The sequence below is a fragment of the Drosophila santomea genome, chromosome 2R (assembly GCF_016746245.2).
Source record: "Drosophila santomea strain STO CAGO 1482 chromosome 2R, Prin_Dsan_1.1, whole genome shotgun sequence".
NCBI lineage: Eukaryota > Metazoa > Arthropoda > Insecta > Diptera > Drosophilidae > Drosophila > Drosophila santomea.
This window is the reverse complement of record NC_053017.2, coordinates 14447865-14471897: the sequence shown is the minus strand read 5'-3', so window position 1 is coordinate 14471897 and position 24033 is coordinate 14447865. Positions and strand designations below refer to the sequence as shown.

The 24033-nt window shown below is 40.4% G+C and overlaps 5 protein-coding genes across 7 annotated transcripts in view; 3 read left to right on the top strand and 2 right to left on the bottom strand.

Moving 5' to 3' along the window:
* The window catches only part of LOC120446231 (trithorax group protein osa), a 77300-nt gene extending 69168 nt beyond the window's left edge, over nucleotides 1-8132 (bottom strand). Inside the window, exon 1 of one of the 2 annotated variants that reach the window (XM_039627100.2) lies at nucleotides 7663-8132. The gene's annotated coding sequence lies outside the window, so the exon portion shown is untranslated. The remainder of the gene's footprint in view (nucleotides 1-7662) is intronic. The other variant, XM_039627099.2, reaches the window with a different exon arrangement.
* An 11874-nt stretch (nucleotides 8133-20006) lies between these two features.
* Nucleotides 20007-20871, top strand: LOC120446569 (bomanin Short 1-like). Of its 2 annotated transcripts, none has more exons than XM_039627590.1 (2): nucleotides 20007-20134; nucleotides 20197-20296. In XM_039627590.1, the coding sequence occupies exons 1-2, from the start codon at nucleotides 20077-20079 to the stop codon at nucleotides 20274-20276; spliced, it is 138 nt and encodes a 45-aa protein (XP_039483524.1). In that variant the 5' UTR covers nucleotides 20007-20076; the 3' UTR covers nucleotides 20277-20296. The 2 variants fall into 2 exon arrangements, with proteins under 2 accessions (XP_039483524.1, XP_039483525.1); XM_039627591.1 differs by lacking the exon at nucleotides 20197-20296 and adding an exon at nucleotides 20678-20871 and having other exon boundaries at nucleotides 20077-20134.
* A 629-nt stretch (nucleotides 20872-21500) lies between these two features.
* Nucleotides 21501-21803, top strand: LOC120446570 (bomanin Short 1-like). The gene is made up of 2 exons (XM_039627592.1): nucleotides 21501-21578; nucleotides 21647-21803. The coding sequence occupies exons 1-2, from the start codon at nucleotides 21521-21523 to the stop codon at nucleotides 21721-21723; spliced, it is 135 nt and encodes a 44-aa protein (XP_039483526.1). The 5' UTR covers nucleotides 21501-21520; the 3' UTR covers nucleotides 21724-21803.
* Nucleotides 21804-22660: 857 nt separating this feature from the next.
* Nucleotides 22661-23640, top strand: LOC120444879 (the record flags this gene model as incomplete). The annotated part of the gene is made up of 1 exon (XM_039624861.2): nucleotides 22661-23640. A coding segment is annotated over one exon (345 nt), but the record flags the coding sequence as incomplete, so codon positions are not given.
* On the bottom strand, nucleotides 23076-23961 carry LOC120446571 (bomanin Short 1-like). The gene is made up of 2 exons (XM_039627593.1): nucleotides 23904-23961; nucleotides 23076-23216 (listed from the first exon to the last, which is right to left on the bottom strand). The coding sequence occupies exons 1-2, from the start codon at nucleotides 23959-23961 to the stop codon at nucleotides 23137-23139; spliced, it is 138 nt and encodes a 45-aa protein (XP_039483527.1). The 3' UTR covers nucleotides 23076-23136.
* Nucleotides 23962-24033: the final 72 nt, after the last annotated feature.

Sequence of the window (24033 nt, the reverse complement as noted above, 5' to 3'; positions counted from 1 at the left end):
TGTTTCGGTTTAGACGTTTTATTTTTTTTTGTTTTCTCGTTGCGTTTTGCTTGGCTTTGCCTCAAGTGTTTCTTCTCACTTTGCAAAATGCAAAGGAAAAGAAAAATGTTGCAGCTAATTTGCTTGTTCGGCTAGAAGGGGGAGGGGTGTAGGGGCAAACGAGGGGCCGTGCAGAGCGCAACAAGCAAAAAGCCATTTCGCAATTTCAATTGTGCACGTCAAAGTGTTAAAAACGGCACGCGATTTATTGTACAAACGCACACAAGAAGAAAAACGCAGTTTTTAAATTAAAATCTAATTGAAAATTGAATATATCACATGTACTAGAATGCAAGGTTTCCCAAACATCTGTTTTAATATATAATTATGTGTATACAAAACATTCCAGATGAGCCTAATTGTAAGAATTTGTTTTAATACCTGTTCGTACTTCGATATATTACTTGCATTTCAGTGTATTGGGGCCATTAGCTTTTAGATGAGCTGAATAAGACTTTTTGTTCCAAGCAAGTCAAAGTTTTTAATTTTCTTTGGCATTTCGTTGATGTCGTTTTTTATTGATTTACTGCCTGCAATCGAGTGTGAAATTGTCATGCCCCCAAATAAATATTTGCTGAAATATGCCAAGTTGCCCCCTTGGCTCTGTATTTTCGCGTTTATTCGCATTTTGTTCTTCTTTTTTCGATCTCTTTTTTTAAGCGTTTTCCATGATTTATGCCAGCTTCATTAATCTGGGAAAAGACGAAGGAGCAGCGCGGTTTTGAATGCTGTTTATCTTGCCATCGTTTCTTTTGGCGCTTTTAGCGCTAAGCACAAAACTGGATGTTGGAAAAATGAAATCAAATTGCCGTTCATTAATAAAGCCAAGAGTGGCAAGTGTGTGTATCCATCGGATACCGCCTGTCAATAGAGCAAGTCTATGGAATTCAGCCTGTTTTCGTACTCTACCTCTCTCGCTGGACTTAATCATTTGGAAGCGAGCCACAGCTGCCGACTTCAGTTTATGCCAATTGAAATGCAACTAATTTGTTGGCCCCCCTCATCCCGTCCCCCTTTTTCCCACCAGTCAAGTTCGTAATTGTTGTTGCATGCCTATAAATTATGATAATTATTTAATGCAACCACAAAACGACAGTGGAAATAAATCGAAAAAATATAAAATAAAGTTGAAAAAAGCTATAGCTGAAAACTGAAATTATCTGCAGATAGCCATGTCATATTAAGCAATTTATTGATTGAAAGAGACAGAAAGCGACGAACTATCTTATTTTTTCTCGATACCTACAATTATCACGCAAATGTCCATAATAATCATGTGGATAATAACTATTATATACATCAATCCATCTAAATGTGTGTGTACACGATAATCATGCCGAATACAAAAGGCAATTTACGTAAATTACACAAAAAAATCGCAGAAAATTAAACAATTTACAAAAGACAAGCCCCCCATTAATAAACATGAAATATTGTTGCGGCGAAACTTTTGTAATGAACCGAACCAACCAAAATCAACAATACAGGGAAAAAATTAAAATATATGGTAAAAAAAAAAATAAACGTGGGTACACAAAAAACAGATAAACGAAAAATAAACTTAAAAAAACTGAGAAATGTATATGGCATAATCTTTTTATGGCCATAAAGCTTAAGCAGGCAGTCGGCATGTTTTTTTTTCTTTTTGGGCTTGAGGTGTATGTTTGTTTAATTATTTCAGGCGAAAAATGGTGTCTACAAAAAAACGGAGAGTGAAACTGAGCAGCTGCCAATTGCGGTGGCAATAGTTAATTATAAACTAGTATTTTTCCAGGATTATCGTCAATCTGAGGAAGGCAAATACATAGTTTTCACAATTCCTGGCTAACTATTCACAAAACTAACCTCTCGCATTTCCATACAATTTCCCTGCTTTGTGGAGGAGCACTCACTATAGAAGTCGAGGGCCCTCTCCGCAGTGAAACCATCCATATCGACCATAAAGTTGCCTTCTCCATGGGCTTGATTATTTACATTTTCCCCAAGCGACAGCGACGAGGCGCGGCGAGGGGGCAAAAAATGAGTGGCGGTGGAGCTGCACACAGAAAAATAAAACAAGAAAAAAAACAACAAAAAAAAAAGTAAAACCAAAAGATACCTCGCTGTGAGTTTCATTTGCGTTGCGGGGAAGCTAAAGCCGCCAAATAAAGAATCATAAAAGATATCAAAATAAATATGAGGCAGCCGAGGGGCCGAGGAGCCGAGGAAGCAGTTAAAGCTTCAGTAGCATTGGGCTCAGCAGGCGCTCTCATTGTTGTTGTTGTAGTTGCTGTTGGTTGCAAATGCTTAGCTGGTATTTAGAGGGAAAAAATAAATAACCAAGAAAAATCCGAGTCGAAGTCGACGACGCGCCAGTCAAACAAATAAACTCGCCAAAAACGAGTCAGCTTGATGGACTGCGAACCTCACAGACCAAAACTTCCCCACCTACACCGCCTCTGATTTCTCTCTACCCTCCCCCCTCTCCCCATGCAAAACAACTGAAATCCGCCGCTAGGCAAATAGACAACAACAGAGTGAGTTTTATGGGACACACGAAAAGAATCTGAAAAACCTTTGCATGACCAATAGATACATTTTATGTGGTGCCTTTCGGCACGGATTATGACTGAAAACATACTGAACCGAAACTAAATAAGATGATACCTTTTTGTAGGCGCCGGAATTTCTCTACTTTTTCCCAACTAAAATTTATTCGATTTTTCGCTATTTTTGGCCTCCGAATTGTTGGCGCGTGTGTCTGAATGAAAGGCAAAAAAAAAAAAACCAAAACAATTTAACAACATATCAACTTAGATAAGACATAAACAAGTCAAAATCTACACGAGGTTTTTTCCCGCCGCTGTTGTTATGGAAACTTTAGCTCGTTTATCAAATTGCGAGACAATTTTTGTATGTGCGCTCAATTAGCACGGGCTAATAAAGCTTAAAATAAATATGATATATATTCTTTTTGTTTAACTATTTTGTATTTTTCAATAGAGCTCTTTTTTAATTTGAAAATTCAGTATAAAAACTGAACTGATTCAGTATTTAAATAGAGAACCACGTTTGATGGCCTAGGGAAAATAATGCAATAAATAATTGTTTGCTACCACTTATGTCAGCAGAAAAAGGCATCAATTTTGTAATTAGGAAATGTTCCATTGCACAATGGAATTTCAGTTGATTTTTGCTCGTTTTTGGTTTACGTTGTCTGCAGCGGCTGCTTATCAGGCATTGTTTTCATTTCGTTTTATTTATACTGTGTCATAAAAAATAAATATTAATTGAGATTATCGCAATGTGATATTGCTTTATTTACACGTTATAATTAATTGTTCTTATTTATTGAATTTGCATAGCCCCTCAACCCCCTACCCACTAGTCACAGTTTAAATTGAGTTATTTGCGCGGCGAGGAATAAATAAATACGCATGTATATGTTGCATAAAATTAAACGTGTTCAAATGACATTAAATGTGGTTTTTTATTAAGCTTTCATTTCGTCTCATTTTTGGCCTCTGCCCATCTGCCAAAACGGCGAAATATATAAAAATATGCAAATTGATATTGGCCGTGTGTGAGTATAATATAATTTATCTGCATGTTCGGGCCGCCCTGTGGCTGGCAGCATAAATTAATTATCAAAAGCATTCATTTACATGGCTGACTGCGCGATCCGACACCCGCTGGCAGGCGGCACCCCATGCCCGCCCCATAGATACTGTATCTCACGGATACACAATACATGCACATACAATATGCTCAAGTGTGTGTACGTGTATGGACCCCCTCCCCTACCCCCTCCCCACCCACCCGTTCCACAGGCCCAGAGTCAATTTAAAAAAACATCATCACAATCAATTTGCTTCGTTTCTCGTGATGGGAATTAAGTTTTTGTATATTTGTGTATCTCTCGCCTTTTGCCTCTGCATCATCGTCAGCTGTTGTTGTATTTTGTTTGGGGTTTTATGGTTTTTTTTTTGTCTTATTTGTATTGTTGTAGTTGGCCCACATTATCTAGTGAACGTTGAACGCTTTCGTGCCCCTGTTGTTGTAGTTTTATTGTTGTTCTTGCCTTCCTACATGTGTTTAGCGTGTTCAGAAATTTGCTTTTTTAATGACGCTCTTGTTGATTGCCGGCTATTTGTTATTAGCCCCCGGAGACCCCGCGAAGCCCCCTAAAAACCCCCATTGTGTCGGCTGCCCTTGTTTTTAGCTCATTTGCAAATTTTCAGAATTTGCAAATTTAATGCAATTTATTAATAGTTCGAATTGCTTATTTATGGTTCGTTTCACTTGATTTAGTGGTGCAAACATTTTCAGCCATTGTCATGATGACAGCAAATGGATTTAGATGAAGGCTTATACACAAGTTTCACAATTTGTCTTTATGTCTGAGGTTCGGAAAATGTTCGTAGAATTTTGGGGATTTCATATTATTTAAGTTCTCTACCCGTTTTATTAGTACTTAAAAATTCGGAAACTATAACAGGAAAATGATTAATAGTACAACACTTTTTTCCTACAACTAAGTTTTACTATGTAGTCTCAATGATTTAGTGTAATTTTGGTTTTTCTTTACTTATCTTATCTGAAATAAGTTAAGTGCAAATAAATCACAGACGTAAACAGCGGTTTCTTTTTATTCTAAGCGCATAAAACGGGTTTCAAATTAAGTACCACTTAGTTCTATTATCAATAAGATTATGCATTTGGGAATTGTGTAAGCAAATAACAAGCTTCTAGCTTGTTCTTTTTTTGTATTAAATGAAATAAATAGAATCAATTCCAATCGAATTCAGTGAAATTAAAAGGTTTCAATTCAATTTGCACACAGTATTCCCTTGACTATCGCTTGTCAGAGCTGAGAAAACGGAATATAATCCATTTTCACAGTGCCTGGAACTGAAACTGAATTGAACTTAGCTGAACCAAGCTGAGCTGAAATTGAAATTGCAAACTTCGAGCTCGATGCTAATTCGCATGGGCGGACAGATAGGCAGTTAGACAGGCGGAAAGTCAGACGGAAGGACGGGACGGAGGAGACGGGGGCGGAAACGAACCAACTGACTTGCAAACGAAGCAACGTTTGTCACTGTCGGGGCGTTTTATGAAAATTGAACAAATCAATTAAGTCTAATCGTGCTTTGCCTTTGGGTGGGGCCCCCAGTAGTCGGGGGCTCTGGCATTTGTTTGGCCCCTCGACAGACAAATGGACAAATAAATGTCTGCATACGGGGGCCAATGCCAGATTGCCATGGCTTTTCTGTAACTACTGCTCGCTAAAAGCGAAAAGAACATAAATAATATATGTACGAAGCTTTGTAGCAAAAGTAGTAACAACAACAACAACAGCGCCGGGGCATATGCTACAAATTATGAACACTGTAATTATATTCGTATAATATTTTGTCAGCCAATTGACACATTTGCTGTGGGTGCAAAAGAGCAGGCTTAAGTGTGCTGAAAAGAGAGGGAGCGACGGGCAATTACGCTGGAGCTCTCGGCAAATGCGCAAACCAAAGTCGGTTAACGTGGCTCTTGGCTGCAATTGTTGGCCGCCATCTGCGGCAGTTGCGGTTACCGTGGGGCAAGTGCGGCACTGCACAGTTGGCCGAAGTGAAGTATGTTTGAAAAACTAACAAAATGTGACTCAATTGAATCAATTAGGCTGAAATTTTGTTATTTAATATAAGTACTAATATATCATAAGAAAATGGAAGTGAAAGAATAACAAAGAAAGTTGAACTACAGTCTATCTTTATCTCGGCTTGCCTAGCTTAGTTGGCACTGTGACACTTTAAAGTTTTTTTTGCCGAATATCAACTGTATCTGACGGGTTGGCTGACTAACTTGGCCATTGCTCGCAACTTTTAGCGGCGCACAGTGTGACAAATTAATACGTATGTATGTAAGAATATGAGTGTGCTACCATGTTCCCGGGCTCGTTTCCATATCTGTGTGCATGCAGTTCTACACACAAACTCGGCTCGGTTCAGTTTGGCTCGCTCGCTGCTACTGCTGCTGCTGGTGCTAATGACCGTAACTAAGTTGGCGTCACGATTGTGTGCGCCACTGGAAGCCAGATTCCCCACCCCCTTCTCCTCATCCCAACAATCATACCACCCTGCTCCCCGGCACTATGAAGCCCCCCTTGTGCGGTTTACTTTGTACCGGCCATTTGTGTAAAATATTTTAGTGTTATGGCCGGGCCAAGAGAGCGCTGCCTAATAGTCGCTTAATTGTATTTGCGTGTGCGTATCTGTAGCTGTGTGTATCGCCCAGTGTATCTATGCATTTATGACTAAACAGTTGTTTAAATAAACACTTTTGGCATGTTTACCCGAAATGCGTCTGCAATGTTTACTTAATTAAATCGAAAAATGAGCAAACAAAACGAAACGAGAAACGCAAACAACAACCCTACGCTCTGTCTCAAACGATATAAACTTAAATTTAAATAAACTTTAGATAAGGCAACGGAGATTTTGCTTCCGGAATTAGTAGAGTAGTAGTAGTAGTAGAATTTGAATTTGCACAGATAAGCTGAATAATGAAGTCGAAATGCTCGTTAAGTAAATGTATTTTTTTATGGCACATAATTTATGGCCAAATGGAGAGAAGTGAAAGATTTTTACAGTAAAGCTTATATTCGTTGAAACCTAGTTGGTTTTTAGTAATACCATCTATTAAAATAGTTGTCATTGTGCTTTTTTGTGAAGTATTGTTGATATATTTGAAATGGAAAATAAGTGAACAATTTTAAACTTTTTCGCACTTCCATTTTATCAGACATATGGGACACACACAAACATAAACCCGATATTCATTTTCATAATTCGAGTAAATGCAAAACACGCCCAGTGCCTCCCCCTTTCCCCATCGTCGCCCCACCAACAACCCCACCTCCCTCGCACCGTACGGCTCCCCCGTTTTGTTTATCGCTCATCGTTCGGCTGCTCGTTCGCCGTGTGCGCTGTTTGGCATTCGGTTCGCTTGACGCGTCGCCGCAGGCTTCATTAGGTGAGCGTGATTCCGATTCGCATTTCCATTTCGACAACGATTCCCATGCCCCCCGCTGCACCGCCACCGCCCCTCCCACAACGCCCTCCTCTTGATGACCCGCGAATTCCGCTTGTCTTCCCACATTACACTTGCAAAACGAAATTCCATTCCATTGGTGCCGAACAAAAACCCAAATTAAATCCACTTCAATAAATCTCAAAAAGGTAACAAACAAAACAAAAAACAAGCACACCACCAGGCCTGTCAATTTTCTAATCGCCCGAAATAACAACAAAAAAACTCCATTTAATTACAAATCGGCTTAGATTGAAACGCCTTAATTGGCATTAGCTCGAAAAAAAATGTGTACACGAAATACTTGTGTTAAACGCGGCAGCGGTAAGTGGCAAGCGGTAATTAATCAAACTGGAAATCAATTTAGGCTCATGCTCTTTCGTTCCCACTCTTGATTCCTCTCTTTCTGGCGCTATCGCTATCTGTGCTGTGCGAGCAAGAGAGAAAGTGTGGAGTATCTTTGAGATGTGTAAGCTTAAACAATAGAGATTTTATTGCATCTAAAGGTTGGCCATTTTCTTATGAACCCCATACTTAATGTTAATTACTGTAACTTACCTTTTTATAAATCCAAAATAGTCGCAATTTCTGCTCTGGATATGCGCGTTCCTGATTTATAGACAGCATCCAAAAATGAAGAGAGGGCGCGGGGGTCGGGTGGCAATGAGCAGTGGGTGGCGATGGGCAGGTGATGATTCCTTGGCTTGCTGGCCTGCTCGCACCCACAGTGAGCGACTGTCGTGGGGAGGGGTTGGGGGTGAGAGTCAGAGAGCACGCGAGAGGGCGTAATAATCCACAAAAGAAACTCCCAAACTCCCAGCTCCCGGAGCTAACGGAAGGTGAAATGCAAATCCGCAAAATTTTCCTAGCAGCGCAATCTCAGGAATTATTTTCCATTTATGTAAGAGCGAGAAAGAGAGAGAGAGTCAAACTTGGCTTTTCCTTCTGCTTTTCACTGCTTCTGCTGGATTCTATTGCTGCTGCTTCTTCTTTTTTTGCTTGTTTTTCACTTCTTTGACACTTTTTGCATTTGCTTCTCTTTTCTATTTTTTGCGACAAATGTATGAACTTTTTTATGAGGTTAGTTGTTGTTTTTTCTTTATTTCTCTACAAATACACGAAAAAACGGCACTTTGAGTAAGACGAGGGAGGGAGACAGCGAGAGAGGGAGCGCGTGTCCAAGCTCTGTTGCCTTTGCCTTCTCTCCGCATGTACATATGTATTTGGCAGAACAGAAGCTGCTCCACCGCACATATACACGTGTACATGCATAGCCAGAGAGGCGGTGAACAGAGCTTGGGGCATACAAAAAAAAATACACGGGGGAGTTGTTGCACGACAGAGATACGGCGAGCGGGGTCGGGGGAGGAGGACACGAAGAGAGACTAAACGACCGACGGACTGACGCGACGCGACTTCACCTTGCACACGCGCGGAAATTGGCGAGAGCGACAAAGCGACGACGAGTTCGTCGTTTGTCGGCGTTCTTTTACCGCAATGTTTGTGCGAAACATAAAAAAGCTTTGCACATACACAGCGGCAGGGAGTGCGAGCGAGAGACAGAGAGAACGAGAGAGAGAGCGCAATACACACACACACACACACACACAAACACATTCAGTGGCTGTATAGTAATTTTATTCCGGTACTATTCAACTGATGAAGCTTCTGTTGCTGTTGTTGTTATTGGCAGCAACATATTGCCAGTGCCACACTCTCATTTTAGTTCGTCTCCTTTTCCTTTCTTTTTTTACTACTACTTTTAAGTAGTTTTCTTTTCCTTTTTTTTTTTGGTGATGATGATTACGCTGCTCTTTTAACACACAGAGATACACATACAAACGCACGCACAAGTCAGGCCCAAGTGGGTAATTTGTTTTATGAGTAGCGGCAAATAGCACTTGTGTATGATTGTCGCTCTCCTCCTTCTCCTCCTCGTTGCTGTTGTTACTCTTCTCTTTTCATTTTTTTTCTGTTGTGAATGACAGACAGCGACGAGTAATAATTTTTAATGCGTTTTTGGCATTTCTACGTTGCTTTGGGTTAATTGCTTAAAACGCGACGAAACACTAAATCACGCACACACAGATACGCGGTACGACCGGAGAGCGAGAGGCCAACAACACTTTTTATTTTGTTGTCGAGTTGAATTAAATTAAATGCACATGAGGAAATCACACTAAGGAACAGCTTTGCTTACTTCTTTTCCACAGACCTTAGTCCTTCTTGTTGTTTTTGGGTTGTTGTTTTTGTTAATTAATAATAGAACCTGATCCGCTCAGTGTTTTTTATGTTTTTGTTTGGCGACAGCGTTTTATCCGTGCTGTCCGAACGAACCGAAGGAGCAACGCGTACAAAAGCGCATAAATTGAGAGGCGAGAGTTGGCTAGCAACGCGCAGGGTTGTCGGGTATACGTAGGAAAATAACAAATATATTTCGCTCACTATTTTGTTTTGAAAGGGTTGTTATATTTATAAGATAGGGTCTCCAATATTGCAACGTCAATTTCAAACACTGAATACGCAATAAAGTTGCCAATTGCTAATAATAAACGTAATATACTTTTTAATATTTTTAGCGGCCTGACAACCCTGCGGCATTTTCTACACACACATTCACTCCTTACATCGCACACACTGGCATTCCCATGCACATACACAAACGGCCTCTGAGCGGCATTTCTTTAATGGCGGCTTTTTCGCTCTCGCTCGTGCGCTCTTTAGTGTGCTCTCCCGCTCTCTTGCTCTGCCGACGCCATATTGCATATGACATATATATATATTGCGCAGTTACGTATGTTCATCTCTTTCCAATTTGTTTACAGTGCCGTCGTGTGGTCTCTCACTTGTCCGCTGTTGTTGTTTGTGCTATTGCGTTTGTTGCTCTTGTTATTGCTATGCCTCTGCAAATTGTTTTTGGTGGGGTCCTGAGGATTGATTACTGATTGGCATGTCGTTCGCCTATAGTCAGTTGCCTTTTGTTGTAGTTGTTCTTCCTTTCCGTTTGCTCCTTCTTATTGTCTTTCACCTTCTCACCACACGCACGCTGGCAAACACACGCACCACACCTCACCGTCACCGCCACCTTCACCGCCTCCTCGTCCTGCGACCGTTTTCCCCTTGTTTCTTCTTTTTTGTTGGTGGGCGGTGGTTGGGGGTGCAGCATATAATGACATAATGAGATTTATTAGGCGCAAAATAAAGCCATAATGTTCCATTTGACCTTTGTGTAACTTTGACAGTGGTAATTCTCGCCTTCCTGTGCCACCGGCTTATTATTATGATGATGGCCAAGAAATATCCTCGCTATGTATAAATATACATACATACATATGTATAGATTTACATATTTAGGGAGAAAAGCAGAGCATGGGCATTTTCAATTCGTCATCAGCATTTTGAAAGTTGCCTTTGGCACTCGTCGAAGCAAAAGTCAAATAAATTCCACTTTGCCTAAGTTTCTGATCAGGAGCGCCTAGTCTAACTAAGCTGGTACAATTATATTTGTTTAAATATTTCTTTAATTAGGCTCCTTGTTACATTTATAATGCCAAGAAATAATTGCATGCATTTGCACCACAATTACCGAAATAAGTGTTGCCTACTTATAGGCGTGATGCGTAATAAATTTGCAGTCGCCTTTTAGGAGCCATGTGCACTATGCCCTTTTTCCCTATAATATCATCCTAAAATGGAGTCCTTAAAACTCCTTTAAATTACATGTTGTAGCCATGATTTTGTTAGTAACCCTATCGGTTCCTCTTTAAATCCAGCCCTGTTTCATAATATTTTCATCCTTTTCCTGGCGAGTGAAGACGGCTTCGACGCTTTTCGCTGGCATTTCCTTTGCCGGAAAACTTGTTTGTGCTGCTGCAACCAAATATACTTGGGCAAAGTGTTTGCTCCTTGTTTTTCCATTGGCATTCGTGCACGCTCTCTAAATTTTATTGCTGTGATTGTGATTTCTAGTTGGATTTGACTATGCACGCACACTCACATCGAAGGCATTTGGGGAATTGATATCCTTGTGCGCTTTTTGCAAGAGTTCAAATATTTTTCATTTTATTGCTGACACACAAACACAGGACACAGTTCAGGAAGTGGGCGCCGAGAAAGGGGGTGTGTGTGCTGGAAGGACACGCACGTCCTGGGCCCAAGGGTGCTCAGGCAAACAACATTTGTCAATGCTGGCAATATTTCACTCCGGAATGGTCCGTTGCCAGTGGATGCCCTCAGTTTACGGCTCAGTGCCTGGCCAAAGGACGAGAGGACCTCAAAAAGCCTCACAAATCCTGCTACACTTGCGGGCACAAAATGTTGCCTACTCTACACCATCTGTACTATTAGAATATTACATTCATATTACTTATAATAATTATTATTTTTTGTGACATTATTTTCACCTAAAGGTTGTACCAAATAAATATTTGAAGACACACTTTTAAACAAAATTAAATTGGCAATTTGCTGCCAGTCACTGTAGAGTGTTGCCTGCCCAAAATGAAAATTATCCCCAAGGGGCGTTTGTTTGTATGTGTTGCTGGCCAAAAATGTTGCACATCGATTGAGCCATACATTCTCGTAAATGCATATGTATGTATGTATATCTACATTGTATATCCTGCCGCCCGCACCGAGCAAATTATGTAATTATGTGCGTTGAAAAGTTGGGCAAATAAATAGAATTCGAATGGGAATGCTAATGAAGCCATTATTATTTTATGCGCTATTTAAACAAGACCGCCACCTTCCTCCTCCTCCCCCACCCGCCAAGGACACTGTATGAATAATAAAGGGGCGCCACTTCAGCTGGCGGATAAATAAATATTAATGCCAACATATTCGGGACAAAAACTCATCCTTGAGCCGGTCACTCCGGTGGACGGACGGGTGGAAAATGTGAAAAACGAAATGAAAAGCGTTGCGCTCTGTGATTTTGACAGTGCCCATTCCCCGTTTTTGCCACATTTTGTTGCAAAATATGATTTCATTGTGCTCAAATTGAATTAAATTCTTGGAGTGTGACGTGCACACCCTCGAATTCGCCCCCGCTGAAAAACCCCCGCCGAAAATTCCCAGCTGCCACGACTCTATCTCCATCGCTCTATCTCTGTTTTTTTTCGCCTCCCTCTTTTTTTTCGGACGCCGTCTCTTTCTGCTTGGGTATTTTCCTTTTGGTAGCTTTCTGAACGGAAGCGGATATTTTCAACGCGCCATTGTTATTTTTTGAGTGCGGGAAATTGTTCGCCCCAGCTTTTCTTCTCGTCCTCTCTCCTTTCCATTCCATTCCATTCCCTGCGCTTCTCCCTTTCTCCGGGTGAAAGCAAACGAAGCGAGGGACCGACCAAAGCGTCGTCCTTTTTGCTGGCGCTACCTTCTCCCTCTCTTTCGCTCTGCACACTGCTGTCTCTTTCGTTTTATCTGTGCTTGCATTGTGAGAAATTTTGAATGCCCATAAAACCGCTCAATATGTGGTTAATATTTAATGAGGGAGTCGGTTATTAAATATTTATTATTAATATGTTTTTGAGTGCTACATTTTTTTAATTCAAAATATTGCTGAAGCACCTAATAATTTCCTTCTAAGCTTCGGTTTATTTTTTCAAAGTAAATTTCTATAATTTTTTCAAAAAAGTCAACAAATTTTATTGCAAGTTACTTGAGCTGAGAAAATGTTAATTAATTTTTGAATCCTAGTATTTCGCACTGTGTGCGTCTCTCATCCGCTTCATGCTTATCATTGTGTTGAGCTTCATCGTCCTTTTGCAACGCCCCTCTGCCCCTTGCCCTCTGCCCACCGAATGCCGCCCCCTGCTGCCACGCCTTGTCGACAGCTTTGTTTGTGTTGTAAATATAATTTTACGACTCTGCCTCTGCCAGACTCGACTTCTCCCCCCCCGGCGACTGTCAGTCATTTCGTCAGTTGGTCTGTCCTTTGGATGGTTTTCCCATACCACCCAAACCACCCAACAACCCGGCCATCGGACCAGCCACCCACCCACCTCAACCACTCACCCACTCGGCCACCCAACCACCCATATCCACCCCTGGCTTTCCCTTTGCCCTTCATCAACTGTCGCTGCTTTTTGTCTGTCGCTTTTTCTCCCCCACTTAACATTTTATTAAGCGAAAATGCTTGTGCCGTAAAATGTGCGCTTACATGTTTGCCCGCCCACCAGCTCCACCCCTCCTCTTCCGCTTTTTCCCGCTTTTCCTCGCTTTTCCTCGCTTTTCCCCGCTTTTCCCCCTTCCCACCCCGCTCGCCGTCCTTCTTGGGCACGCACCCTTGGGCTGCTCTGCCGCAGTCATCGTCGTCATTTTCATTTCCTGTGGTCGTATTTATGCTTTTTATTTGAATTGATTTTATTTCGTTGCCTTTTCCATTTTCCATGTGGCGTGAGCCCAGCTTATCCTTGTGTTTCCCCCCCTTCACCACCCTCGTCGACCTAATGGTTTGAGTGACTGCGGGGTTGTAAGTATGATTGTGTGTGTGGGGTTTGTGTGTGTGTGTGTATTGTGTAGTTAATACGTTGATTTCATTTTTATTTTTATGATCCCTTTGCCACTTTAATGTTAATTTTATGACACTGATGTTGATGATGCTCAAAACTGGCGCAAACTAAGGGCTTGACACCGGCTATAAATACTTGTGCTGGTTGAAGGATGATACATTGAGCTGAATAAGCGTATATCTATGAGATATTTGACAAAATACAGATTTTATTTGGTGCTGTTTAAGGGTCTTTTCAAATATAATATAACAAGAGCTATTATGGTACTAGTATCTACAAAATTGGAACATACATAAGCAAGCTTGAATTCGAGCTTGAAAAATTAAATATTAAATATAGGGTGTGTAATTCTAAATTTAAATATTAATTATACAGTGTGTAATTTTATACTGAAATATTAAGTATACAGCATATAATTCGATGCATTTAACTTATAGTTGCAACTGTTCTTTTCACTTTGGCTTGCACTTGTAAGTGGCTACACTTATATCTGACATTTGTAGCAAATTGTAGCTTTGCATTCCAACCGTCGTGTGCAGGAATTACTGGAAATGGTCTGCTCAAATTTACACATCCGATACAATAATTTTCCCACCTCATCCGCATCCCCGAACTTGATGGCAGTGGACACGCTAGTTGTGACTGGCCTAATTGCCGCTTCGCTTTTCACGGCCAACAGCTCGGCGGTCTTGGGGGCTTTTGGATTGGGGCTTTTGGATTGAGGCAACACGTTAATGGCCGGGCGTACGCATAAAATCAACAATTACATGGCACAAAGCAGACCACAAGTTCTGTGGCAGGCAGACGCACCGACTTGCCAACTTGCCAACTTGCCACATCATGACAGGCTTATGGCCAACGGAGCGACGCTAATTTTCTACGGGGGTTTTGGGGCAGGGGCAGCTGTTTGGTGGAGCTGAAATGGCAGGGGGAAGGGGGGCTAGCACCACTTAGTGTAGAAAACACACTGCTGGCTACTGATTGGCCACACAGAGATGGCAACGTGATAGGTGGTGCCAGCAACTTTTAGTTAACGTAAAGTATCTCTTTCTTAAACACTGCGAGCATTAAGCTTTCCTTTGTATTGTTTACAAACTTGAGTAGCTTGTCATGAATATATAGATACGTATACTTCTAAATGAAGTTATAAGACTGAGACAGCCTTAAAGAAAGTCAGGTTTAGCCTTTGTAAGTAGAAGTCCTTGAATGGCTTTCGCAAATTGAATTAAAGTGGAATCAAAAGGAGTGACAGCATTCACCAAATAAATAGTCTTGAAAGGGAAATCACTATATTTCCCCTTTTTCCATTCACAAAAGATATTCCCTCACAATGGATTTTCTATGAAATATAAACCAACCCCGTTTTGTAAGCCACCTCATGAGCCACCCCCATTTCATTTGTGCCACCCACTGAACCACTGGGAAAAGGTGGCTCTCAGTGGGTCCAGGGAAAACTATCAAAGCTAACGTCAACTTGAGCTGAAAACTTTTGGGGCAGTTTTGCATTGTTTTATAATCAACTTGCACATAATTTATATGCACGAAAGTTGGTCAGAACCACAGTCGTCGTTTGCTTGTCGGTTTGTCTGATAAAAGGCAACCACAATGAGCAAAGGTTAACCAAGACACACAGCAGCGGCAAGGAGGACACACACACAAACATATATATATTAACATGCCACATGCCACATACCGCATACCCACGCATTGTGTTGTAAAACTAATCTCAACAAATTATCTTTCTAGCATTCAGACTTTTGTGCACTGCCTACACTCGGGAATGGGAGGGTGAAAGTCGCAGAGAAATTTTGAGAACTTTTCACAGACAGCGGGGAAAGTTTTCGGTGCAGAAAGTTGATGCGATTATGATTTTCAATTTTCAGCAGTCAACGCCGAAAAGCGAGAATGGACATCATAAAGTCCTGCCGACGTCGGTGATGCTGAAGCAAAGTGGAAATGTGGAAACGAGGGAAATGTGGAAATGCCAGCCGAACAAACACAGCCACAGGCGCAGATGAAAGAGAGCAGAGAGCTACACAAAATGTGATAGATGGATAATGTCCTGGCGGGGAGCTTTATGCGAAGGGTGCAAGTGTAAGGGGCAGTCTCTCTCTGCTTGCGGCCACCGACAATAAATTGAGTTTTGCCCATCCAAGTCCAAGTCCAACTCCAAGACCAAGACCAGGCCAAAAAGCGCCAGCTGTTCCACTCCCAAACTCCCAAAATCCCGAGCTACCGAGCGAACAGTAGCTGCAAATCCCCAGCTCAGTTATAACATTTATCGTTGTGCAAACTGCCAGCAGCAGCCGTAGAAGTTGTCCGTTCCAAGGGATAAAGATGCACACAATGTCCAAGGAAAGTCCACCCATGTGGATACACGGCAAAAAATTCAGGAGCTGCAGTTCCATAAATATTGTGCCTACTTTCAGGTATAAAAATCCGACTAAGACATGCTTTAGTTAACCAATAACACGTTCTAGTAACTTGCTTTCAAACATTTTTATTTCTTAAGTACAAAATAACCAATTTGTTTTCAGTGTCTTTGTTTTAGTGTTCAAATAAAAGGCGTCACTGCACAGTGGCTGGCAGAGGGGAAGGATTGGGAAGGACAAATAGAAAGGTAATGAAAATGGAATGGTAAGTACAGTGGATGCTCTCTGAAAAATAATATATAAGTCATGTGTATTTCAGGAAAAATAATAAGGAATAATAATAATTTGAAACAATTCTTTTATTACTAATTACAAACCAATTCATTTTTAAAGATTTTATAAGTAATTTTTTTCATTTAGCTGCCACCGTGGATGCCCACACATTTTGTATGTCTATTCCGGTTTCACGAATCGAAATAAAAAACCATTTTGTTCACATATTTCGTTTGATTTATACCAAAACAGCACGCTTTATGTTCCTTTTATTTTTTTGTTTTCGTTATTGTGTTTGTTGTTCTGTCTGTGTCGAAAAAAAATCACATCTCGTGCGGCTCGTTTATTTTTCATTCCTGTTCAAATTATATTGTTGGCCAACAAAAGCAAGCCCGTTTGGCATACTCGTTGATTTCAGTTTCAGTCCTGTTTTGTTTTGTTTGACTGACAGCGACACCAGCCACATACCAGCAGACCCATCCCCAGGTCCCCAGCATACGACCCAAGGGAACCCATCCAACCATTCCACCATCCCACCATCCGAACATCCAAACATTCAAGCATCCAAGTATCCGAGCATCAACATTAACGCGCTCCGTTGCCGCTCACCCATAATCCTTTCAATTTTTAAATCATTTTTTATCCCGACCTTTCTCGTTTGCCTTTTTTTGCGACCCTTTTATGCAGTCGGTTGTGCCACGACCCTTGCCGCAAATATTTATGAAATGAATACGCTCGCATTCCCGGCGCTACTCTGATTGATGCCCACTGATGATGGCCAATGAGGAGCAGGAGACATGGGTTCGCTGGACAGTCGGATGGCTGGATGGGTGGATGGGTGGATGGATGGATGAGTGGATGGGATGATGGCTGGGCCCATTCGAAATCACTTTGCAGCTGAACCAATCGACCGGCATCGTCTAACGACAATGACATGTTTATCCAGGCGGCATTCCAAGCCGATCATTTACACCTTTGCATCCCCCCAATTCGCAATTTCATCAATTACAGCATTTAATCAACTCGTTAAGCCAGCTCCAATGAGCACAAGCCCTCTGTGCGCCACCTGTCGATAACCCAAAGGGTAACCGGACACTGAGCGAAATAATTGCTGTTGAAAAATATGTAAGAATACATACGTTTAATAACCCAAGCTAGATATGCTGGGTTAGTTATCTGCTTATCTATACCTATCACTTTTATTGAATAGTTTTGGAGCTTAAGCTTAGATTTGTAAGTAAACTTATAGATTAAAATGAAAAAAAAAAAAAAAAATTCCTTAAATTCTGGAGCTAAAAAAACTTGGCGAAAATTAAATTGTATTTTACAATAATATTTTGTTATGTACGTAAAGAAGTAATACACACACAGCGTGCAATAAGAAATACTGCCAGTAATCAAATATATTATATTAAGGCACTTATAAATGTTGAAACTGCTTGAGAATACATGGGATTTTCTCTCACTGCAGCAGCCTGCAGAGAAGTGGGGGCGTTTTGGGGCGTTCTGCGAGTCGGTGAGGTAATTACGAAAATGAAATCAGTCCGAGGTAAGCTGCATAATGCAGGCGCCCAAGGGCGGTGGTCCTGCAAAATTGAATGACCAGTTGATCGGCCTTGGGGGGGTGGAGTGGTGATGATGGTGATGGTGGTGGTGGTGGTACTCTTGGTGGATGTGGAAAATGCGATGGGCTGCCTCAGGGGCGTGACTGGGCAATTGTTTACCGACCCCCTTCAGTGGTATTGCTGGCCACATGTCCTGCTCCTCGAATCCGGCCGAAAAGTTTCGGGCACATTGTGTTTGACAAAATTTGATTTTCCCATGGGGAGAAAGTTCGATGTGCGTAATTAGGTTGCAATGACATTTGCTGGAATAAATGAGAAAATGGTATTTCGTTGGGTGAAGCTAAACTACGTAAGAGCATGTTATTGCATATTATCTATCTTTTAACACACATGAAAAAGTTGATCAGTGTAAATATTATAGGGTTTATGACATTTAATATTTACGCTACGATTTCGTATCAACGCAAACATTCCATTGCATACAGAAGAACGTTGAGGGAATATCAACAATTGGTAGTACAAAGCATTAAAAAATTGTTCACCATTCAATCGCTATAATTATGGAAAAAGTCATGATGCAAAGCCGCTTTCACTCGGTGTGCTTATATAAAAAATCATTCAAATAAAGGAATGAAACCGCGTACGAAAAATGTGCATGTGCAACTGTGCGTATGCGCAATGTGCCGTCGGCAAGCGAAACGAACAAACGAACGAAATGAATGTAATTATTAAAAATTGAGTCCTTATCGGTTGCACACTTGAAAAATTCAATTAAATTTTTCATACCTCGAAAACGAAATTAATCAAAGCTCCAGCAAAAAGAAAAAAGAAAAACATTCATATTACGCACAAAGGGAGTGGCAAAGATCTATCAAGTGTTTGATTCCTTTCATGCTCCACTTGATATTTTTGCGCACCAATTTCGTTCTAGCCAAAACTCAATTTCCGCTGAATTAAATCAAAGACTAGAAGGACGAAGAGTTTTTGTGCGCTATAAAAAAAATCCTTTGCCGGTAACAACGGTCTGAGCAAATAAAAATCAAATTTAAAGCATTGAGAAACCCCCCAGAAAACCGTGACTTTCTACCTCAAAAAAACAGGCCGAAAAAGTCGGTTAGGGATTGGATTGTTTGCCCCTCACCACCCCCTCCCCCCACCCACACACACACACATACAACTAAATGTCGCAATTTTACGAGTCAATATAAAGGTGCCTGGGGAGTCATTTACAGGCGCACAGCGGTTTGCCTTCGCTCGGTTTTCTTTGGCAATAAAACATCTCACAAAGGACACGGGTCACAGGACACAGGAAACAGGACACGCGGAAAGCGGTTCGTGGAAATGCCTTTGCCGCAAGGAAAAACGAGAAAAACACGTGTTCGAAAGGCATGGTTCCGGGTAAAGCCAAATATGATGGCAATTTTTATGCCTTTTTGTTGAAATATTTCCACCAATGAGGCATAAAACAGAAGCCAAAACGGAACTTTCCTCGGGACCCCCAGAAATGATTTACGATCCAGTCTTGAGTTTACGACAAATTTACGAGAACATTGCAATTTGGCTATTATTAATTTAGTACACTGAAGCAGCCCGGACACAAAGAACAATGCCTTAAGCTCCTGTCTTTCAATTTTTAAAAGGAGATTTTTAAACAGAAAATCGGTGACACTTTAGAATAATGGTTATCTCTTATTTTTTATGTGCACAAGTTAATACATAATTTTCAGTCTTTGGGATTGAGATAATTTAATTAAAATAAATAAATTTAGATGACACATACATTTACCATTCCATTGATATAAAACTAAAAACTTCGGGTGCATATATGGTAAAGTAAATATTATAGTATAGTGTGCATAATATGCCACCCACATATCCCAATTCGACGATGGAAATAAGCGCCAGTAGCCGTCCAAATCGAAAACCACTTCATTGGGAAGAAACGATGAATGTGATAATTCAATTGCACCATTACTTATACAACTATAACTCCTTATCTCGGCAGTGAAACCCACGTTTTGTTCTTGAAGCCAAAAGGCAGAAGAGGCACAACCAAAGGTGAATAGGTTTAGGATTTACCACAGATAATTCTTGGCAGGGTTTTCTAGAAGTCCCCAATCACCAAAAACTTTCCCAAAATGCGTGGCTTATCACTGATAAGCGTGGTTTTTCAATCCGACGGTCGGCTATATATGTGGCGGTTCCACTAGCCGAAATCATCAGTTTATCTCAATCGAATCCAGAACAAATATGAAATTCTTCTCCGTCGTCACTGTCTTCGTACTCGGTCTGCTGGCTGTGGCCAACGGTGAGTATAATTATTTCATATTAAATTTATAATTATTAAGCTAATGAATTTTTGTTTGTCAGCTGTTCCACTTTCGCCCGATTTAGGAAACGTGATCATCAACGGCCCCTGCAAAAGTTGCATCATCGACAATGGCAAGTAGGAAGATTCTTGCCCATGGATTGAGAAATCTTCAAACTGAAGCTCAATAGTTGTAATCATTTATGCTGAAGTCACACATAGAATTTATAATGCCAAAAAAACAAATACATGAAAAGAAAGGAATTTACTTCCTTTCGCAATAGAAAAGAAAACAGTTTTATTTTGCGTTTTATTTGTCTCTCAATCAATGGTCTCATCTCCTACTGCACTTGAGTCACTCCGATTCTTCGATTTTACTATCGACTATATAAGATCTGGTTCCGTAGATTGATCGTTGGACCGGTGTGCAGCTTATAAAACCGGATCTATTTAATAAAAATCAATATCAATTTATCCAAAGGTGTGTAGAATCATAAAAATGAATTAGTTGACCCCGTGAATAAACAATCATCTTTTTTGAAGCTGTTCCGCTGTCACCCGATCCAGGAAATGTTATCATCAATGGCGATTGTGTACACTGCAATGTTCGCGGTGTCATATAGAGAATTGTAATTAAATAAACCCTAGAATGTAAAATGTCTTTTTCCAGTTGTAATAAAATAGCAAAGAATTCATCGAGTTCTCCTTTCTAAGAAATCTAATATATGGATGTATATAATTTGACAAAATATAGAGTTCTTCTTCTTATTTCAATAATTTATAGATTTAATACACGAATATTACATCCGAGGCTATCGCTGTTGCGCATTAGGGTTCCGGGATAGCCTCTGGCATCGATGGTGGTTATGTCAGATCCTGAGTCACCATTTCTAATGGTAATCTCGTGAATTGTTCCTTAAATAATATCAGATATTACAACGGAGATTGAGATGAATAAAGTTTACAGATAGAACTTACGGGCATATCCAAATTCGATGAGGGAAATGTGCGCCAGTAGAAGAACCAAAATCGAAAAACAATTCATCGCTGTGACAATTGAAAAGAATCAATGAATGTGATCCCTTAATTGCAGCACTACTTATACAGCTATAACTATTAATCTCGGCAGAGCAAAACACGTAAGTAAGTTACTTTAGTTCTGGAAGCCAAAAGGCAGAAGAGGCACAACCAAAGGTGAATAGGTTTAGAAATTATCACAGATAACTCTTGGCAGGGTTTTTCAGAAGTCATCAATCACCAAAAACGTTCCCATAATGGGTGGCTTATCACTGATAAGCGTGGTTTTTCGATCCGATGGTCGGCTATATAAGTGGCCGTTCCACTAGCCGAAATCATCAGTTCATCTCAATCGAATCAAGAACAAATATGAAATTCTTCTCCGTCGTCACCGTCTTCGTACTCGGTCTTCTGACTGTGGGCAACGGTGAGTAAAACTATTTTATATTAGGTTTATAATTATAATTATTAAACTATTGAATTTTTGTTTGCCAGCTGTTCCACTGTCGCCCGATCAAACCCTGATCATCAACGGTGCCTGCGAAGATTGCATCATCAGCAATGGCAAGTAGGAAGATTCTTGCCCATGGATTGAGAAAACTTCAAACTGAAACACAATAGTTGTAACCATTTATGCTGAAGTCCCAAATTGAATTTGTAATACCAAACAAACAAATACATGAAATGAAAGGAATTCACTTCCTTTCGTATTAGAAAAGAAAACAAGACGAGTTTTTACTGTGTGTACCAACAAAAAATGTATTTAAATTTCTTTAAAAAAATATGAAACAGGATGTTAAAAATGTTATTCCACATAATATGCAAAGTTAATGAATTTAATTTTTGTCAGGGGCTCTCAATCAATTGCTCGTCCAGTAATAGAGCTCTATTTCCCATATGATTCCCATATGAACCAGCTTGAAAATAATATGCAGTAAATATAATATTTAAAATAGTTTCCCCCACGTCACTCTTATTTTTTTCGCTGCTCTCATCACAACTATAACTAAGTAGATGTATTAACAAAATAGCGAAGCAGGTTAGCCGAAGCTTTTGAGTTGCACTTCAACCGAGCCAAAAGCTCAGTTAAGTGCGATGGGTTATCAAGAGCGGGGGATTTTGGAAAACCCAATGATTTATAAATATTATTGTGCATTTTCTACTACTCCCGTGTTATTCACTACCGAGATATGAAGATGCAGTTGTATAAATAGCGTTGCAGTTGAGGGATCACATTCATTGATTCTTTTCAATTGTCGCAGCGATGAAGTGGTTTTCGATTTTGGTTCTGCTACTGGCGCTTTTTTCCCTCATCGAATTTGGATATGCCCGTAAGTTCTATCTGTAAACTTTATTCTTCCGAATCTCCGTTGTAATATCTGCTATTATTTAAGGAAAAATTCACAAAATTACCATTAAAAATGGAGACATTATATATCATGGAAACTGCAATGGCTGCACAGCAAGCGCCACCAAAAACTCTGCTCGTTTACGTTTCAAATTACTTAATTAATATTAAACTACCCACCACCCACAACTGGAAAAGGTAGCAGAGGTAGGACCACAGCCAAGTCCAGCTCCAAAGCACCTCCATCCCACAGTCGTCCATCATGGGATCACGATGATGATGATGACCTTGCCGGCGGCTGGTCACTGCATCAATCTTCTGGAGGAAGTCAGTACATTGGCAGGCGTTCCAAACGCCAGTCGCGCGGTGGTCAGTACATCGATTTGGGCGGATCTGGCTTAGGCGGAGGAGGAGGATCTGGCATAACCACAATCGATGCCAGAGGCTATCCCGGCGGAACCCTGGTGCGCAACAGCGATTGCGTCGGTTGTAATATTCGTGGATGAAATCAATAAATTATTAACATCCAAATTATATACATCCATATATTAGATATATTAGAAAGGAGGACTCTATGCTATTTTATTACAACTGGAAAAGGCATTTTACATTCTAGGGTTTATTTAATTACAATTCTCTATTTGCCACCGCGAACATTGCAGTGTACACAATCGCCATTGATGATAACATTTCCTGGATCGGGTGACAGCGGAACAGCTTCAAAAAAGATGATTGTTTATTCACAGGATCAACTAATTCATCTTTGAGATTCTACCCACCTTTGGCTAGAGACAGGACACCAAGCACAAGGACGGTGATGACTGTAAAGAATCTCATATTGATTATCAATAAATAGATCCGGGTTTTATAAGCTGCACACCGGACCAACGAACATCTATAACTGATGCTCTCGATCTACGGAACCAGATCTTATATAGTCGATAGTAAAATCGGAGTGACTCAAGTGCAGTAGGAAATGAGAGCATTGATTGAGAGACTATAATGAAAGCTATTAATTATGCACATTAGGAATAACATTTTTAACAGCTTATCGGAGTCCTGTTCCATATTTTTTCTAAGAAATTTAAATACATTAGTTGGTAGCTACGCACAAATAAAACTTGTCTTGTTTTCCTTTCTAGTGCGAATGCATTTTTCTCTCTTTTTATGTATTTATTTGGTTGTGTGACTTCAGCATAAATGGTTAAAACTATTGTGTTTCAGTTTGAAGTTTTCTCAATCCATGGGCAAGAATCTTCCTACTTTCAATTGTGGAAGAAGCAATCAGTTGATGTCGGGCTGATGATCAGGGTTTGATCGGGCGACAGTGGAACAGCTGACAAACAAAAATTCATTAGTTTAATAATTATAATTATAAACCTAATATGAAATAGTTTTACTCACCGTTGGCAACAGCCAGCAGACCAAGTACGAAGACGGTGACGACGGAGAAGAATTTCATATTGATTCTGGATGGGTTTCTCACTGAGCAACCGATTGGATTCAACTGATGTCAAATTTGTCCAAATCCACT

Coding starts and splice junctions, on each gene's coding strand:
- LOC120446569 (XM_039627591.1), top strand. CDS start 20,077: ATGAAATTCTTCTCCGTCGTCACTGTCTTCGTACTCGGTCTGCTGGCT. Junction 20,135..20,677: donor TCTGCTGGCTGTGGCCAACG/GTGAGTATAATT, acceptor TCTTTTTTGAAG/CTGTTCCGCTGTCACCCGAT.
- LOC120446570 (XM_039627592.1), top strand. CDS start 21,521: ATGAAATTCTTCTCCGTCGTCACCGTCTTCGTACTCGGTCTTCTGACT. Junction 21,579..21,646: donor TCTTCTGACTGTGGGCAACG/GTGAGTAAAACT, acceptor TTTGTTTGCCAG/CTGTTCCACTGTCGCCCGAT.
- LOC120446571 (XM_039627593.1), bottom strand. CDS start 23,961: ATGAAATTCTTCTCCGTCGTCACCGTCTTCGTACTTGGTCTGCTGGCT. Junction 23,217..23,903: donor TCTGCTGGCTGTTGCCAACG/GTGAGTAAAACT, acceptor TCTTTTTTGAAG/CTGTTCCGCTGTCACCCGAT.